General features: G+C 39.4%; 1 protein-coding gene across 1 annotated transcript in view; it reads left to right on the plus strand.

Annotated features, from left to right (window-relative positions):
* Nucleotides 1–1,344, plus strand: part of LOC108355685 (uncharacterized) — a 7,543-nt gene extending 6,199 nt beyond the window's left edge. Inside the window, exon 2 of the mRNA XM_017606832.1 lies at nucleotides 541–1,344. Within this exon, the coding sequence (XP_017462321.1) occupies nucleotides 547–1,131 (585 nt within the window). The 5' untranslated portion in view covers nucleotides 541–546 and the 3' untranslated portion in view covers nucleotides 1,132–1,344. The remainder of the gene's footprint in view (nucleotides 1–540) is intronic.
* The last annotated feature ends 16,965 nt before the right edge of the window (nucleotides 1,345–18,309 follow it).

Below are 18,309 nucleotides of genomic sequence, written 5' to 3' on the forward strand. Positions count from 1 at the left end.
CCGGGGTGCTCCCCTCCTATCATTCCCCGAATCTAGTCGCGAAAACCTCTCGCTCATTAATAGATGGGAAAAACTCAAGGTCTTACACCACCAATTCGCACAACGATGGAAGGAAGACTACCTCAAAGACTTACATAAGCGACACAGGTGGAAGAATGCTCAAGTCGAACCCAGAATCGGAGAATGCGTAGTCATTAATGATGACACACTCCCGCCCACGGAATGGCGCCTGGGCCGCATCGATAGGTTGCACCCTGGCAAGGATGGGCATGTTCGTGTTGTCGAGGTACGCACTCAAACCGGCATTCTCACTCGGCCGATAGTTAAATTATGTTTCTTGCCACCGGCCGAACTTCAACTCACCATCATCGTGATTCGTTACCACTTATACCACAAACCGCTTGATCGTAAATTTGTCTCTCCTCCAATCACCATACGCGCCTTTTCCCCAAAATAACAATTATATACTTCTCTGTCTCATGACCCACGATACTCGATATACGTCCCACTAAAATTATATATCTACACAACTATTTACAGGCGTGAATGGATTCAGCACCCACACCAGCACCAAGAACATCACTCCGCTCGCAGGTGTTTGTGGCCGCTAGCGACCGCGGGGGGCGCCCAAACCCTGATTATCAGAAGTGCCGAGTTTGCGCGCGTCACCACGCGCTACGAACATGCCCGCTCTTTAGAAGGATGCAGCCAGCGCAGCGATACTTGTTGACGCGGGCCCATAACTACTGCACCAACTGCCTGGCACTGTCGCACGCTACCAGCGAATGCACATCCCAGATCACGTGCAGGATATGTGCACTGCCGCACCATACGATGCTTCATCGGGCCCCGCCGCCACCGCAGCCACATCGCCGTACCACCGCACCTCCAGCTCAAACACCTCCGACACCTGCATCCCGCTCAAACGCAAAACAAAATCGTCGCAACCCACCTACCCAGGCCGCTACCCATCGCTACAATCCGACTGCAGCCACCATTACACAACCACGCACCGTCAAACGTTCGGCAACAGGGCTCCATACCGCTGCATTCAGAGAAAGGACGGCAAATCGGCTTATGGATGAGGCCATTAGAGCGCTGGAGCAGTTGAAAGTGGCACTAGCCGTCTAGCGCGCCTAGGCGGGGCAGGATGTTCAAGTGAGTGACTAGCGCACGCACCCCGCATTAACCATTCGTATTTATTGAAGTATCTAGACTTGAATTATTTCTATGAAATGTAACTTTTTTGAACTAATAATTAGCTCGCAACGGGGACACCCCTATCAGCCAACCGGGTAGTTGGCAACGCGTGCGCTACTCGCTCACTTGAACGATCACCAGCTGTCAAAGCAACATATGTATACACACATATATATCTTCTCTTGTCGAAAAACCACACGATTGAACTGTGGCACTTGTTTTGATATTGTACTTAAAGTGAAAATTTTGTATCGCGAATTGAATTAAAGGCATATAAACGTGTGCGTTCGTCATTTAAATTGAAAGCTGAAGTGTTTTTATTTAACAAATCTCCCGGTCACGCAATTTGCAGTGACAGAGTAGCATCATTTTGTTCCAGCAGCCGCCGGGTTTTTACGCCACCGCCAGCAACTAGCCGACGCCGTTCAACCCCAACGGATAACCTTCAGCGCTGCCCTGCAAAGGCCAACCCATCGCCTCCGGTTGACCACCCCACCTAGCCTCAAATCCTAGAGATCCACCGTTCCGCTGCCCACAACTAACGCAGGCCCCCAAGCCCTGCGGGAAGGTACGTACAGACGCCACATACTTACCAAAGCATCTCGTAGTGGAGACACGAACCAAAACACATTTAGCTCTATATCTTTCCAACTAGTAGCCGGAACTCAATATGTAAGGTATCGTTTGAAAGGTATTGGCCTATAGAATAACACTAAATATGTTGGGTGTACCCATATGCCCCCTTAAACCGGCAAAACCAAAAAAACAAAAAGTTTTTTGTTTCGCAACAATTTAGCCTAATTTTTAAGAATCCGGTTAATCGTTTATGAAACTTGAATACATTTTCTGGACACAAGACCTGCAAGACCTTTCCAACGATATCTCAAACATGTCGATTGGACGTCTGGATAAAAACTTCCAAATCTGGTGTATATATAAGCGAGTCATTTCAGCATGCTACTGTGGCTGCTTTCGTCACTCGCGCGCAGTGCCGTGCGCTGTGATACAGCATAGGCCCGAGTACACTTGAGGAACGTCAGCCGTTATCAACATGTCTTCTGAAGTGAAATTAGATACTTTTAGAGAAAATTTTCTGTTAGATATGTATGTAAAAAATGTTAATATTTACGTAGTAAATATTTCAGTTGTTTATTTAAACAAGTATAAAGATATTTTACATTTAGTTAAAATTATTGATTTGGAAAAATGAGATTTTCAGCTTCGGTCAACTTCACGTGCTCTTTTTCTCTACTTCCTCCTTCTTCTCCTTACCTTACGCCGGGTTTCTTACATCGCGCAGGGTTGCTTACATCACGCAGGGTTGCCCACATCACATTCTGTCATCCTGCTCGTCATCTGTCCCAGATGACATATCTTCGTCAACTTCAAAATGTACCCAAAGCTTAATATTATCCACAGTGGTGGATGTAACGCGAGGCCCTATGAACTCGGCTGCCTTTTCGACGACATATCTCCCATTACGTTTGACTTCGACGACTTTATAAGGTCCGATGAATTTGTTTGATAACTTCTTATTCGAAAAATGTGTTACCTTTATCGCAACCAAATCTGCTTTTTGGTAGTCTTGACTGCTTTTACGCTTTTTGTCAAAGTTTCTTTTGTACGCTTCTTGAGCTTTCTGAATATTGACCCTGGCTTCTTCTCTCAGACTACGACGATCATCTTGAAATGCGACCAATAATTCTTCTTGAAGTAGATTTATTATATCGGTAGACATCTCGCTTTTCATTGTTATGCCAAACATAATCTCATATGGTGTAAATTTCGTTGACGAGTGGACGTGCGCATTCATAGCCTTTTGTACCACCGACAACTCTTGCCTATTCAACTGCTTATATAATACTCCGTTTTTCATTACATAATCTGCGTATGGTTTGTTGTCGAGAACTGCTGCTACCGCTTTTAGATGCTCATCGGTTTGTTGTGCTTTCTGAATTTGTACTTGCACCTGCTTCCCTGGGTACGTCTTTTTTAGCGGCTGTCTGCTTAAACGCCGCACAATCGGTAACGAGGTCAAACCGAATGCCCATTAAATAATGTCGTAATCTCTTAGTTGCTAAGTACGCAGCTTTGACTTCAAGGAAGTAACTATGAAGTCTTTCTTCTTGCAGTGAAGTCTTTCGACTCCAATAAAACACCGGATGCCACTTCCCCTCATGCTCTTGTACTAATGTCGCGCCAAATCCATACTTGGACGCATCTACATGAAGTTGTGTTTTACCATTCTGTTTAAAAATTTTTAAAACGGGCTCTTGCGTAAGCGGTGTCTTCAAATCAAGTATTGCTTGCTGTTGCTTCGGACCAATTTGAAATTCAGATTCCTTCTTCAACAACTGTGTTAGCGGCCTAGCCATGATGGCATAATTTTGGATGAATTTCCTAAAGTATCCCGTCAACCCTAGGAAAGCTTGCACGCCCCTAATATTTTTCGGTACAACAAAATTTTTAACAGCTTTAATTTTATCGCTTCCAGGTCAAATACTACCGTTCTGAATTTCATGACCCAAAAAACTAACTAACTAACTAAAATTTCGCTGACTGTATCTTCTCTAACACTTCGTCGATAATTGGCACAGGAAAACGATCCTTTAACACAGCAGCATTTAGTTTACGGTAATCTATGCAAACACGATAACCACCGTCTTTCTTCTTTGCCAAGACTACTTTACTTGCTATGTTTGCATTGGATTCCCGAACTATACCAAGTTTCAATCACTCATCTACTTGGCTCTTTACAACGTTGCGCTCTGCTGCAGAAAGTCGAGTTGGACTCTCATTGAAGTTAATAAAATCGTCTTTTGGTATTATCTTCAGCTGAATAGGATGTTCAATCGGGCTAACTACTGGATTGTACTCATTAATTAATTTCGTAACGACGCTCTTAAATTGTGGCAAAACATAAATTTCAGGCACCTTCTCTACGATATTGTATACGCATTTAAATTTGTCTTCGTCGTGTATTTGCTTCGTCTTATCCGAGAAAAAGTACCCATTAGTATTAAATTCTAATTGGAATTGTTGGATAAAATCGTAGCATACAATAATTTCGTTGTTTGTTTTGCTATCAGCTGCGACACATCTGCACCTGTGTCTATCAAGCACGAAAAATATTTGTTGCCAATCTGCATTTGCTTACTTCGTTTATCGCTCATTACTACGCTCACCGTTCGCTTCTGATTCTCACAATTCTTCGCAATGCGACCATTGCCGCTGTATTTGAAGCATTTCGTTTCAGCTTTACATTCCGAACGCATGTGTGTGTTTGACCCGCAATTGAAGCAATGTTGTTTACAGACCGCGCGCGGCTCGCCGTCGCCGTCTCTACCCTTTTGCACATGCTTTGTATAGTTTTGCTTCTGTAATGCACCGCTGCTGCTCTGCTTGCAACTCATTTGCTGTACAATCTCAAAACGGTCTCTTAGCTCTTTAAATGTTTTGGAACTATACAATGGGTATTTTAGATCGTCACGTACCTGCAGTCCGTCGACAATGTATCGAACAACTACTTCGTCCTCCACCGACCCTAATGCTGCCAGCTTTCTCATTTGCAGCACGTATTCGTGGAAGTTTTCATCGTTCTTCTTTCGCCTTTGCATTAACTTCTGATGTACGTCCGCACTGCTGAACTTCACGTCGAATTCGTCGATTAGCGCTTCACACAGAGATTCGTAGTTAGATACGCTTACTGCTTCCAAGAATAGTTTTGCCGTTGCCTTCATTTTGTTTCGCGCATTCACGTACTTCTCTTTTTCTGTTAGTTCGTATGCGGCAGCATTCTCATTAAAATTCGCCAACCACTTTCCAATTGGAATTGTCACACCATCATAGTCCGGAACGATTTTTGCAAATTGTTCGACGGAGACATTCTTACACGATTCCAGCGCTTTTAGCAACTCCAGCAGTTCAACTGGATTGGCAGAATTGCCACAAAACGTCCGTAGTTGACTGCATTTTGTTGTCGTCCACGGCTTTTTCAACTTCTATCAACTGAAATACGTTTTCTTCGCTTTCAACTTTTTCAGCTTCCACTTGTTCAACTTCAACTTGATTTCCCTCTGCTACGTTCTCCTTTTTCTTTTTGTTCGATCTACATACAGGCATTCTTTATCATTCTTGCGCTGAGCTCATTTGTTGTCNGAAATTAGATACTTTTAGAGAAAATTTTCTGTTAGATATGTATGTAAAAAATGTTAATATTTACGTAGTAAATATTTCAGTTGTTTATTTAAACAAGTATAAAGATATTTTACATTTAGTTAAAATGATTGATTTGGAAAAATGAGATTTTCAGCTTCGGTCAACTTCACGTGCTCTTTTTCTCTACTTCCTCCTTCTTCTCCTTACCTTACGCTGGGTTTCTTACATCACATGTATGATTCAAATATTTTGTGGAATTTTGGCGGTAATAATTTTTTAATTCTATATATAAGTGCCGCCTAAGTGGGCAAAAATCGAAAAATTCATTATCTGCAATGTGAACTTGTTTGGAATTTTATAAAGACAATTTATCCACTAAAAAGAATTAAATAGACATTTCCCTAAAAAAAAAATTATATGCCGCCAGGAAGCCACTAAAGTCGACAAATTTTATACTAAGAATTTTAATAAGAGCATAGCCATCCGTAAGCTCCTCACAGAAATAAATGTCAAAAATATATTCTTTGAAATAAAATGTTGGTTTAACATTTCTTGTTTCCATATAGATAGTAGAGAAATACAGGAATTAAAATTTTAGAATAAAATTAAACCAGAGCTGTTAAGTAATGATTATAAATTGTAATGATTACCGATTTAATTAATTATTTTTTTAAAATCTGCTGAATGGATAATTACCATTATTTCCACTTCTAAATTAATAATTACCGATTACCATTAAAAATAATCAAAAAATAATCGTAATTGTAGCCAATTGGAAGAAAAAATTAAAAATAACTAAAAATAATCAAAAAAGCTAATTGGATTAGTTTTACAATAAAATAATTTTTTTTTTTATTATTTTTGATTTTTTATTATTATGTAAATTATTTTAAATAAAATGTATTGCTCAGACGGAAAAATGTGTTTTGTCGACAATATGTATGTAGCTGTGAAATACGGTGTTACGTTGCTCTTTCAAATGACCATAGATAACAGGGAAGTAGGGAATATTTGCATTTTTGGAGGGTATGCATGTATGTTAGATATGTATGTGTATTCCGCTACCTTAAGCATGTCAAAAAACAAACAAGTATGTTTTTTTGCAAGGAAATCGAACAAATAATTAAATATAACAAAAAAATCAAAAATAATCAAAAGCAATCACCAAATTTAATCAACTACTTTTTTGACTATTTTTGCTTATTATTGATTATTTTTTTTAATGACAAATAATTATGATTGTTTTTCGATTAATTCTAATTATACTTGATTACTAACTCCTCGGTTAAAAACAATAATTGAATTATTCATTACGATTACCGAACCTATGTAATCGTTCTGATTAGTAATCGAAAGAAGAAATAAAAACCTGCTCATTTTTTGCACTTTTTGTAGTAACGCGGTTTTTGCTAATGCATAAAATAATTATTTCATTTCTTATCAGTTCCATCAGATCTGCACGATTCGTTCTATTTTCAAGAATGAAAAGTCAGATTAAAAAGCTTGACCTGTAGATAATAGAGGTTTTTTTAAAGAGTTGCCACCTGTTAAAAAATTAGATTGTTGTATAAAATTAGATTAAAATTTTTTATAAGTTAAATGAATTATTAAAAGATGGGTATTAATCGAAATGTGTATTAACTACATGTAGAGAGTTGCCACCTGTTTAAAAAATCAAATTCCACTTGAATTAAAAGAAATAGGTAATTGAAATAGATAGGTATCACCATAAGGGGGCCAGACGAAAAAGGTTTAAGAAGGTTTTAGCTGAAAAATATTACGAACCACCTGATTGTAAAGTCGAATTTAGTTAAACTAAAATATTAATTACGTCAAACCATAGGATTACGCCATTGTATTTGTTGTTTTATTACAAATACATACATTGTCAATCTGTAATTTGTTCTAATTACATTCGGGAATGTTTTTACTCTCCACTTATTTCGTGCTAAATATGTAAAATTTTTTTATTTGTCTGATACTAATATTGATATACATATTTCAGTTACCTTATTCCCTTAATTAAAGTGAATTTGATTTTTTAAACATGTGGCAATCTTTCTACGTGTTATTTAGAGGTAAAGTATTTTCAATACTAGTGCAATTGATACCCATTTTGTAATATCTAATTCATTTAACTTATTAAATAATTTTAATTAAATTTGTAATAGGTGGCAACCCTTTAAAAAAAAAAAAATTTATTGCACATCTACAGGCCAAGCTCTGTCATTTGACACCTAACTTTTGAAAATAGAACTAACTATATTATGTGCATACCTATGTAAAAGCCACATGAACTCAAATTTTTAACTCCAAACTGCGTTTGCAGTAAAAGTATGAAAGTTATCCAAAACCAATTGCATTTTTGAATTGAGCGTCCTCAATTTTACTAAAAAGCGAATTTTCATGTACATGTCCATAATTCTATTTTTGTCCACATTTTATATGGAAGGGACGCACTGTGCGTCGTGCCACACTTTGTCGAATGCTTGTGCTACATCGAGAAAAATTGCAGCGCAGTACTCTCTGAGCACAAATGCCCTTCTGGTTTCATTTGTAATTCGATTAACTTGTTCAATTCTACTATGTTTTTCTCGGAAGCCAAAATGGTGTGCTGGTATTAAATTGCGGTCATGGAGAAAGGGAGATATCTTTGATAGGAGTACTTTTTCGAATACTTTGGAAAGACAGGGCAGTAAACTTAAATACTGGTCTGTATGAAGACGGCTGTGCGTCTTTTCCAGGATTGGCTATTATGATTATCTTCGACCTTTTCCATGATTTCGGAAAGTAACCGAATTTGAGGATAGCGTTGAAAAGGTCAGAAAGAATCGCTGGTGAAGCATTCGGTAGCTCTATTAGCATTTTCGGAGTTATAAAATCAGCACCCGGCGATTTCTTTGGATTACGCTGGGCTCGAATCGTCACATACGATATCGTACTACTCGTCACGTAAAAACACATTTTTTGGATTATGACATACGTGAACGTACTCTTTTTCCCATTCAGCTTATACTGCCTGACGTATCACGTAATTTTCTTTCGTATCGTGTTTGATCCGTGAACGGATGTTACGATTCGAGCCCTGCTTTACTATAGCTTTTACTTCTAAAGAGTTCGTCTTGCTAGGTGTGTATAGCTCATTTGTATTTTTGGTTAACCGTGGCAGCCTGAAGTTGTTCGTTGGGCAGTTTGGCTGAAACACATTCTTTAAATGGTATGAAAAACATTCGGCTCTCTCCTGCTCACTACGAGCCCAGGCACCACTTTGGTTCCTAATTGGCATTTCCGTAGCCACTGGAGTTTTGAAGTACTTTAGCGATTTCTATAGAGTATCTTTCAGTAGAATTCGGGGAAAGCTTCTTAATGCACCGTTGCAAGTTGCGATCCTCTGCACGTTGGAGAGCTTGTTTCAGTTTTCTACTGGCAGCTTTATACAGTAGCTGTGAGGTTAGTGAGCGATGGTCCTGCCATTATCTTCTTAGGCGCCGCTTTTCTGCTACAAGTTTTTCTATTTAGGTAATTGCAACTGATGAAGGCGTAGGTGGCTGAAGTAAGTGTTTCTTTAAAATCTTCAACAAAGGAGTCTAATTAATTAATTAATTAAGTAATTTAAGGTGACTACTGATGTACTTTTTATATTTAAGCCAGTTGGTGTTATTTGAAGTTAGACGAGGCTCAATCTCGATGTTTTGGGGTTGTTCATATAGTTTTATTAATGTAGGGGAGTGATCGGATAATAGTAAGTAGGTTTACCAGGAGATGTGACCTCAATTCTCTATTGTGCCTGTTTATAATAATATTGTAAAACTGCCGCCCTTTTGGGTTAATAAGGCGTGATCCCCAGTACGTATGCTTTGCGAGAAATTATATTTATTTGGTTAATGTGTCTCGGACAGTAGCATAACATCTATGTTATATTCAGTGAGTAAATGACTGAGTTCTAATCTACGCTGGTTTACACCGTTAGCATTCCATAAGCAAATTTTCAACTCACTAATTTTTTCTTCACTAAAATTTGCAACAATTGGTTTTGAGCCTTTATGAAGTCTTGGATCACATTTTGCATAGTATCATAAATTGAGTCATACACTAGGTAAGATTCAATATTCTATGCCACAAATGAGGGGGTTTCGGCTGCATTTTCTCAGTATTATTCCTTTGAATATTTGCAAATGATTCTTGATTGGAGTTTGATTTCACCGTGCTTGGCTGTGTTGTTAGTTTTAATGCGTCTGCAAAAGAAACGTTGGGAACCCGCTGCGCGTTGGCTCCTGAGATGGTTGGTATGCATGAGAGCTATAATTGGAGGTGTGGTTACCTCCGAAATTACTGCATTTCTTTACAGCCACATCAGCTTTGATAGCCTTGCACGAAGCGGAAGCGTGAAGGTCGCCACAGGAAACACAATAGACGAAAGGTGCAGTATGCCCAAATTCTTGACAATTTGTGCACTGTTCGGGACCGTTTCGCTTGTGCGGCTCCTCCACTGTTATTCTTCGGTGTAGAAGTTATCGTAAGTTGTAGATTGGGTGCACTGCTTTTTTATTGATTGGCCTTGTTTCTGGCTTAAGTTCTACCTAAAACATAGGCTTTTCCCTCTGTTGATAATATGGACAACATTTTTAACAGCAAATCCTATCTTCTCTACATAGTGCATGAGCAATATGACCAATGGGTACACTTGATTCTCTACCTTTTATTACTACTTGCAGTCCTTTGCTGCTTTTGAGCTGGTACGTATAGAAGTTTTTCTTATCGTCATTAAGGTGGTTGGTTACCAACCGGTAATCTTCTTCAGTTAGAATCTGAAGTTTGGTATCTTTAATGTTGCCCTTGGTAATTGACGTTACGTGGAACGTATTGTCTCCAATAAACTGAATTAATTTATTCACGAACTCACTACAGTTTTGCTCTCGTAAATAAATTGGGACCGGTTTGGGTGTGGAAACTTCATTCGGCTCTTTGTCACATTCATTGTCCAGAATCGCAAACATATTTCCCAGCAGATGGTTAATGTAAGTGGTTTTCGTTTTTCCAATTTTTGGCGGATTTGCAATTTTTTGCTGCTGTGGGCTTATACAGTAGCTGTGACTTGTATGTACCTATCAATACCCGTTTGAGTCAATGTACGGGTTGTTGGATTAAGTAGGTCAACTTGCTCTGCGCTGCGTTGATTGGCTTGGGCTGGTGCCGATATTCCCGTTTGTGCAGGTGTGGGTGAACTGCATTGTGAAACCGCTGTGTTTGCTTAAGTCGTGGTTGTAGCCGTTGTTGTGAGAGCTGCGCTCACCATTTTTACTGTGCTTGTTGCTAAGCTAGTGCTTTGTTGTTGCGTTAGAACAACTTCGTCTACCAGAGACATTGGCGACTGTGCATGCCAAGATGTAATGCACGAGGTTTGGGGAGGGAGAGAACGATTTACCGCGATAAGCGTTGTTTGTGGGGGAAACGAACGAAAAGTAACGCTACGCGCACACTGCAGCCGGCATTGGCCGAATTGTGCTCGGCCGATATCGGCTATATACGGGCGATATGAATAAATGATTATATGAGCGCTCTCACACATAAACCGATAACCGTACCGACATCGGCCGTTGCCGTCCGTCAGTGACGATAAATTCAAACATGTTTGTTTTTCTCGCCCGATGTCAGGTGAAAAGTACCAAAATGGACTGCGAAAAATTAACTTATTGGGTGCAAAACAAAAAAATTACCTATAAAATCACATGTTTAGAGTGTCCATTAAAATTTATCAAATTATTTCACCGCTTACAAAATTTAAATGAAAACTAGATTTGTGCTTACAAATACGGTCGGCAAATAATCTGGTTAAGTGTGCGCATCAGTTCGGACGGTCAAATTGTTCGGCCAAAATCGGTCGGCCTATCGGATGAAATGTGCGCCTAGCGTAAGCATTTCGTCAATCAGCTGAATGCTTTTGGTCAGCTTCTGTTACGGCGAGGTTGATTTCACTGCACTTGGTGCTTGTTTCACTATTCGGTTAGCGCGGTTGGGCCGGAGCTGATTTTTTTTTATCGTATGTTGGCACATTTAGTTGAATTGCTGGCGGCATTGCGAAAATTCAGAAAAAGTAGTTTACAATTATAGGCAAATAAGCAGAAAGCTTATTTATGCCTAGTATTGTCTTTTCGTACTGGTTTTGTTCTTTTTTCTTTACTTTACGTGCATTATTATTATTAATAATATCTCAGCGGAGCGATTAAAAACACATCCCCACAGTTTGACAGTCGAACACTTGCTATTTTTTGAAAGGGAAAAAGGCAACAGCCATAAAAAACCCTTATGCTTTATTATTATTTTTCATCGCACACACACGTCTAGCTCATATCAAATTCAATCCCCAACTGAACATTCGTTTGGCGACGATCGTTTCAGTGCGAAAAAGGGCTTTCGCATTGTGACATCGTCCATGTACGAAACAGTGCCAGCGAAGACCTCCTGTTTTCCATTTAAACAGATCAAATATTCAATATTCTTATTCTTGATTATGTTTCTAATACTGCTCCACATTGGCAGGTTGAATCGGTAGTATGCACACCTTCTGTACTGGTCTGGTCAATCTGCTTGTCTCTGTCGCTACTACCACAGATTTTACTAGTTTGTCTTTGCTTACAATTATCTCACTCATATGACCGAAAGCCCACTGAGCAGGTGGAAAATTCTCAGCTTTGATTACTACAAGTTGACCAACTTTTAGATTTTCGCGTTCTCTTCGCGATTTCTTTCTTTCTTGAAGACTGTTCAAGTACTGCCATCTAGCCCAAAAGTGCCGCACCATTGCTTGCCTTTGCTCCCAAAGCTAAGTACCCCCATTTCTTGGCTGTTCCTCTAGCACGAATGGAAGGGGTAACACCAACGGCTCTCCAACAAGGAAATAGCCTGGTGTCAATGCCTGCACATCATTTGGATCATCTGATCCTGCTACCACCAACAAAGGTTGTTGCTGTAAATCTTTTCGCATTGCCCACGCCTTCCAATGAACCTCTCATAGCACGCAATGAACGATTGCGTCGTCAAATCCAGCACCATATTTATTTATTTATTTATTTNCTTTTCAATCAACGCACTTTATGACTAAATCAAGTCAATTTATTGGAATTTGGCTTCAGTAAACTTTTTACGGTGTGAATAACACAAATTAGAACTGCTTAGCACTTTGTAAACGAGTTAAACTTTGGAAATTCTTTCAAGCGAAAGTTTAAGTGACCGCACAGTACGAACGTTGCCAGATGTTCTTGAATTGATATGAATTGCATGCGTTTTTAGGCACAGGAAGATCACAATCCAGCATTTACTTTTCGCCACGTATTCATCTCGCACCCTTATATGCACATTAAGAGGGCCAGCATAATCTAACGCAGAGTGCAGGAAAGCCTTACCAGAAGATATCCTATCAGCCGGCAAGTCCGCCATCAATTGTTGTTCTAACTAATAATTATAGCGCACGCACACCACACATTTGTGTAAGAATTTCCTCAGCTCATTTCGTAAATGCGGAATCCAATATTTCTGTCGTATAAAGTGATCATTACTTGCACCGCTCCATGTTTAGTCTGCCTATGCGCATAATCCGCTATCAATTGGGCTAACCTAGAGCCCCTTGCTATGGTAGCTTGATGCCTCGTTTTATATTCTTGCTCCGCATTTTATAAGCGCCCTCCCACACTTAGTAAACCATTTTTATCTAAGATTGGTCTTAACGACTCTATTTTGCTATGTTCTGTGAAACGATTCTCTCTTTTTATCATGGAGATGCAGCTCTTGCGATTTTCTCAACAAATATTCCATGCCCCACAATTTCTCTTCTTTTGTTGGAATCGGCACAATCGATTGCGCACCCTTCCTAATCTCCTAGTTCTATCGCGTGTTAAAAAACTCTGTAAGGTTCTCAATGAACCATTTCACATATCCCAATATATTCAGTATCCGCTCTAACTTACTCTCATAATGTGTAAGAGGAACAAGCCCTCCGCCTCCCGCCAATGCTTACTGCATTTATCTTAATTTCCGCTTGCACCTCTCTTGGCTTAGCAAGCCATTGTAGACCTTCTAGCCACAATCGGTTGCTCACCAGCTCATCTGCCGTCATCCCTCCACCACACCACAAATGAATCTACCCATAACGTGTAACTGATCTCGCTCCACTCCATTGCTCGCTTAACCTCCATTGTAATCTTGGACAATAATTCACAAGCCGATAATTCTAGATGCGGAATCGTTATTTTTTAACAGGCGCCACCCGTGTCTAAGACACTAACAAACTGCACGTAATTTCACCATTTATATGCTCCGTTCTAATATATAAGTATATCACAGCCCCGTGAGTAGCCTCAGACGCATCTGCATAACCATGAATCTCGTTTTTCTCTTTACTACTTGCACCAATCCACCTAGGAATTTTAAATCTCTCGAGGCCCTTTATCCCATACCAATTGCTTAGGAGCGGCTGCTAACACCAGGCGCCTAAATGCATGCTATGTACTGCTGCATGTGCAAAAATTTTCCTTCATTAAATTAATGAAATTTTTACACATGCACTTCTCAACTGCCATGTAATAAAACTTTATTAAGTTATAATTTGATGGCAGTTCAAAGTATGCTCGGGCTAGTCTGATGCATCCTCCGGACTCTGCTTCCGGAGCATTTTGCGGACCCTGCATGGCTTACAACCATGCAGAGGTGGTAAACGAACTTTACCATTGGCCTCAGTGCTTACCCACCATTTTTTAACCAATACATTTTTTTTTTTATAAATACATACATACATGCAAACATACTGGTCTCCCCTAACACTAAGTAATTCACCAAAACTCTCTCAATCTATTCCTAGCTCCACTAGCAATTTCGCGTCCCTTAAGGCGCCATAAATCCTGTATCAAAATTTCCCGAACTATCGTCACTGGCGATATGTACCCATTTGGGTCAAATAACTGAGCCACATGGCTCACAACTACATGCTTAGTTACCACCTCTGGTATAGTCAGTGTCTTTACAATACCCTTGCCAGCCATGCCTGTTCGATTTCCATTTACGAAGCTTGAAGCCGGCACCAACCAGAATAAGCTCCATTTGCTACGCCAATGTAATGGCCCTTTGCTCATCATAAGCCCCGGTTACGCAATCCTCCATATACATATCATTCACAATCGTATCAGCAGCTTCTGGATATTCTCCTTTTGCATCTCAAGCACACTGAATTACCGCTCTTGTATGCTGAAGACGTCATCCCATATGTGACAACGGTTAACCAATATTCTCTTAATGGCTCACATCTGTTCCCGGGCCAAAAAATTCATTGCAAATCCAATTGGTGCCTAGCAATTCTAACTTGCGGGACATCGTCTAGATATCCGCACTAAACGCAACTCTGTGTGTCTGAAACGCATTATTATCTCATTTAAATCTCTTTGTAGCTTCTCGCCCAATAATTGCACCTCATTTAAGGAGATTCGTTTATTTGTACGACAACTCGCATCAAATACCACTCGAAACTTTTTTACAACACAATGATGTGGGATATAATACCTTAACGCATTCTTGCTACCCAACAATCTGCATATGCCCCAGCTCCCCATACTCTTTCATAAACTCACTATAATGCGCTTTCAATTCTGGATCTTTTTATAGCCGCTTCTCTAAATATAAAATCCGGCGCAAGGCATCTCTTTGCAGCTCCCAATGTCTTGCACATCTCGTAAGGGTATGGTAATCACAAATCCGCCTTCGCTATCCCTATAATAGGTGTTCAGAAAGATATTTTCTACTTGCTCTTCTTCTTCTGTCCTAATTGGATGTTCACCAATGGACTCCAGCTCCCAAAATTTTCTTAATAATCTTTCTAGGTAACTATTATAGTTGCACTCAACTATTGATATAAGCTCACCTGTCTGCCCTTCACGCCGTTGAGCATACTCGCCAAAAAATGATTACATCCAGTATTGTCTCCATTAATGCTGTGCCGTCTGCACCTCCTTTCACAACCCCAATAATGCTTCTACCTACAAAATTTGCTCCCAGCAATACATGCACCTCTTGCGCCTTCCAGTACTTTCGATCAGCAAGCGTTGCATTCAATGAATTGCACATCGGGGTAACCGTTTCACTTGATGAAGGCAATATCGGAGACCACTGGCTCTCTAAATAGCGATTGCGCCCATAGCGGTACCGCTAATCCGCTCTTTGTGATTTTGACAGAATCAGCTGTGTGCGTGTGGTCATCTTGGTACAATTGTTGGTTGTGAGCATACGAAGAAACCAAGTAACAATTTTAATATTTGTGCGTTAATATTTCTGCGTGGCTTTAAACAATTATTGAGATATTAAAGAGCAAAATGAAGTGTGAAGTGGCAAAGTGTAATAGTGAAAACAAAAGGAAAGCGGATAAGTTTTTTTTCGTTTCCTACCGACGCAAACTTTGCGAAAAAGATGAAGCAGTTCTGCCGGCGAGGAGATGCATTAAACACCAAATCGAGCTATGTGCTATGTGTGCGAGCTATAAGCTTCTAAATGGCACTATGTTGGCCTTTCCTTGGTGAAATCTAGTAGGTACTTATATTTCCATGGTGAATGTAGACATTTGCTGGTTTAGTTTGCTGACCATACATACAAAGTAGTTTCTACAGTAAATACATAAATAAACTTCACTACCTACTCATTTTTGTTAGTACCTGACTCTTTTTAGAGCTGGTATGGGGCAATACACCAGTGGATAATTCATGCGGCATCTTACCGCGCTGTTACGTACCTAATATAAAACCGTGCTCAACTTGTAATTTGTTTAAAAGTTCAGCTTAAATTGTGTTTTATTTACATAAAATATTTGTTTGCGAAGAAGCCACATTCACACATTCTCTCGGATATGCTACAAAAGTCGTAAAATCAAAGCTGTGAAGTCAACATGAATTTTTCCAACATCCGGCATGTGCTAAAATCGTACTTACCTAAAGGGCTACATGTCCAAAATTATTGCTACGTGTTCCTAATTAATGAATCTTTGTATATTTATTGACTCCAGCAAAATTGGACCATTTTATATTTTATATAACACATTTTTCTGCATTGTTTACATATTTTTCTATGCGTTTTGGCATTTCTGTCTCGCAATTGCACCAAGATGACGTCACGCAAAAATTACGCTCAAAAATTCTCTCTCATGGGTGCAATATTGTATTCTATCATTCTTGATGCAGGTCTCCTCGCACTCTGTGATTCTCTTTTCGCCTTTTGATCTACNTAACAATTTTAATATTTGTGCGTTAATATTTCTGCGTGGCTTTAAACAATTATTGAGATATTAAAGAGCAAAATGAAGTGTGAAGTGGCAAAGTGTAATAGTGAAAACAAAAGGAAAGCGGATAAGTTTTTTTTCGTTTCCTACCGACGCAAACTTTGCGAAAAAGATGAAGCAGTTCTGCCGGCGAGGAGATGCATTAAACACCAAATCGAGCTATGTGCTATGTGTGCGAGCTATAAGCTTCTAAATGGCACTATGTTGGCCTTTCCTTGGTGAAATCTAGTAGGTACTTATATTTCCATGGTGAATGTAGACATTNTGTCAAAGCATACTGAGCATCTTTCTCTTTGACACCATGTCTGAAATCCCACGTGATCTGTCAAATACTAATGCATGAAAATCCTAACCTCAAAAAAATCACCCGTTACTTGCACACGGACCAATATATTCTAGCACACATGTCGACACATACTTATACAAAATTTTTGCCTTGCACCCAACATATTATTGTATCAATAAAATTATAATTTAAAAAACTAAAACCTCGCTATTACAATTTCCATTCGTACTGTCATCAGGTTACTTTAAGAATGGAAGTTTAAAACAATTCCCATTCGTACTGTCATCAGGTATATAACTTGAGAATGGAAATCGCTACATCTTTTAGGCGCATCAATATTACATAGTTACATCCCGCGCTAATAGCTTCGTTCCCCACGCTTTCCGGGCTGCTCCGGTAATTAGAGAGTAAAAATAAGTTACTCTCTCACAAGTGTCAAAAATGTGCCAACACGTGCCAAAAGTGCCCAGAGCGTGAGGAACCCAAAAAACCACATTTCGTGCCCGGAATCAACATATCAGCTCTAAACAATGATTTTACGTGTATTTATCTTATATGGCTAATAAAATTACCAAATAACTAAATTTTCTGAAAATTCTGTGATATTTTCCACTTTTGCTTTTATAAAATTTGCTTTCGGATTTAAACAACAACAGCAGTTATTTCAAATTGCCCTTTTGCACATTTGTGCCCGGAAAAAAAGTCCGGGCTGTTTCGTGCACAAAGAAGAAGATATTTACGATCCAAAAGTGGAATGTATTCGCTCTCTATTACCCATTTTTCTAGCGTGAGGAACGATTTCTGGGCTGCTTTGGGCCCCCGTGGGTACCCGCGGGCTCGTGTGGAACAAACCTAATAAAAGCGAGGTAAAAATAAACTCTCATGCGATTATTTTCACACACACCAATATATTCTAGCACGCATGTCGACTTATAAACTAGGGATGTTGCGAATGTGGAATTTTAGACATCCGCGAATTAGGATGTGAATGCGGATGTCAAGTATTTTCAAGAAACAATTAGAATCTAGCATAATGGCGAGATTGTTGATTAAATATGAATTCTCCGCCCTGTTCTCTACTGCTAATGAGTAGTAGAGAATGACGTATATTCTCTACCAGTAGAAAAATAATCGGTAGAGAAGAGTTACAGAATCGAGCTACTAAATTCATATGAAGGGTAATATATGTATGAATGTGGATATATGAATAACGACCGCTTAAAGTCGATCTCGAAATTTTGGTCTGTGCATGGTGAAATAAATATAAGGTGATGTCACTTACATAACCTCCCTTTTTCTGCATGCCAATTGCGGCCATGCATTTTGGGGTAGTAGGAAAAGGGGGAAAAGATTT

The sequence above is a fragment of the Rhagoletis zephyria genome, unplaced genomic scaffold, assembly GCF_001687245.7.
Source record: "Rhagoletis zephyria isolate East Lansing unplaced genomic scaffold, Rhagoletis_zephyria_1.1 Rzeph_scaffold_00168, whole genome shotgun sequence".
In the NCBI taxonomy this organism is placed as follows: Eukaryota; Metazoa; Arthropoda; class Insecta; order Diptera; family Tephritidae; genus Rhagoletis; species Rhagoletis zephyria.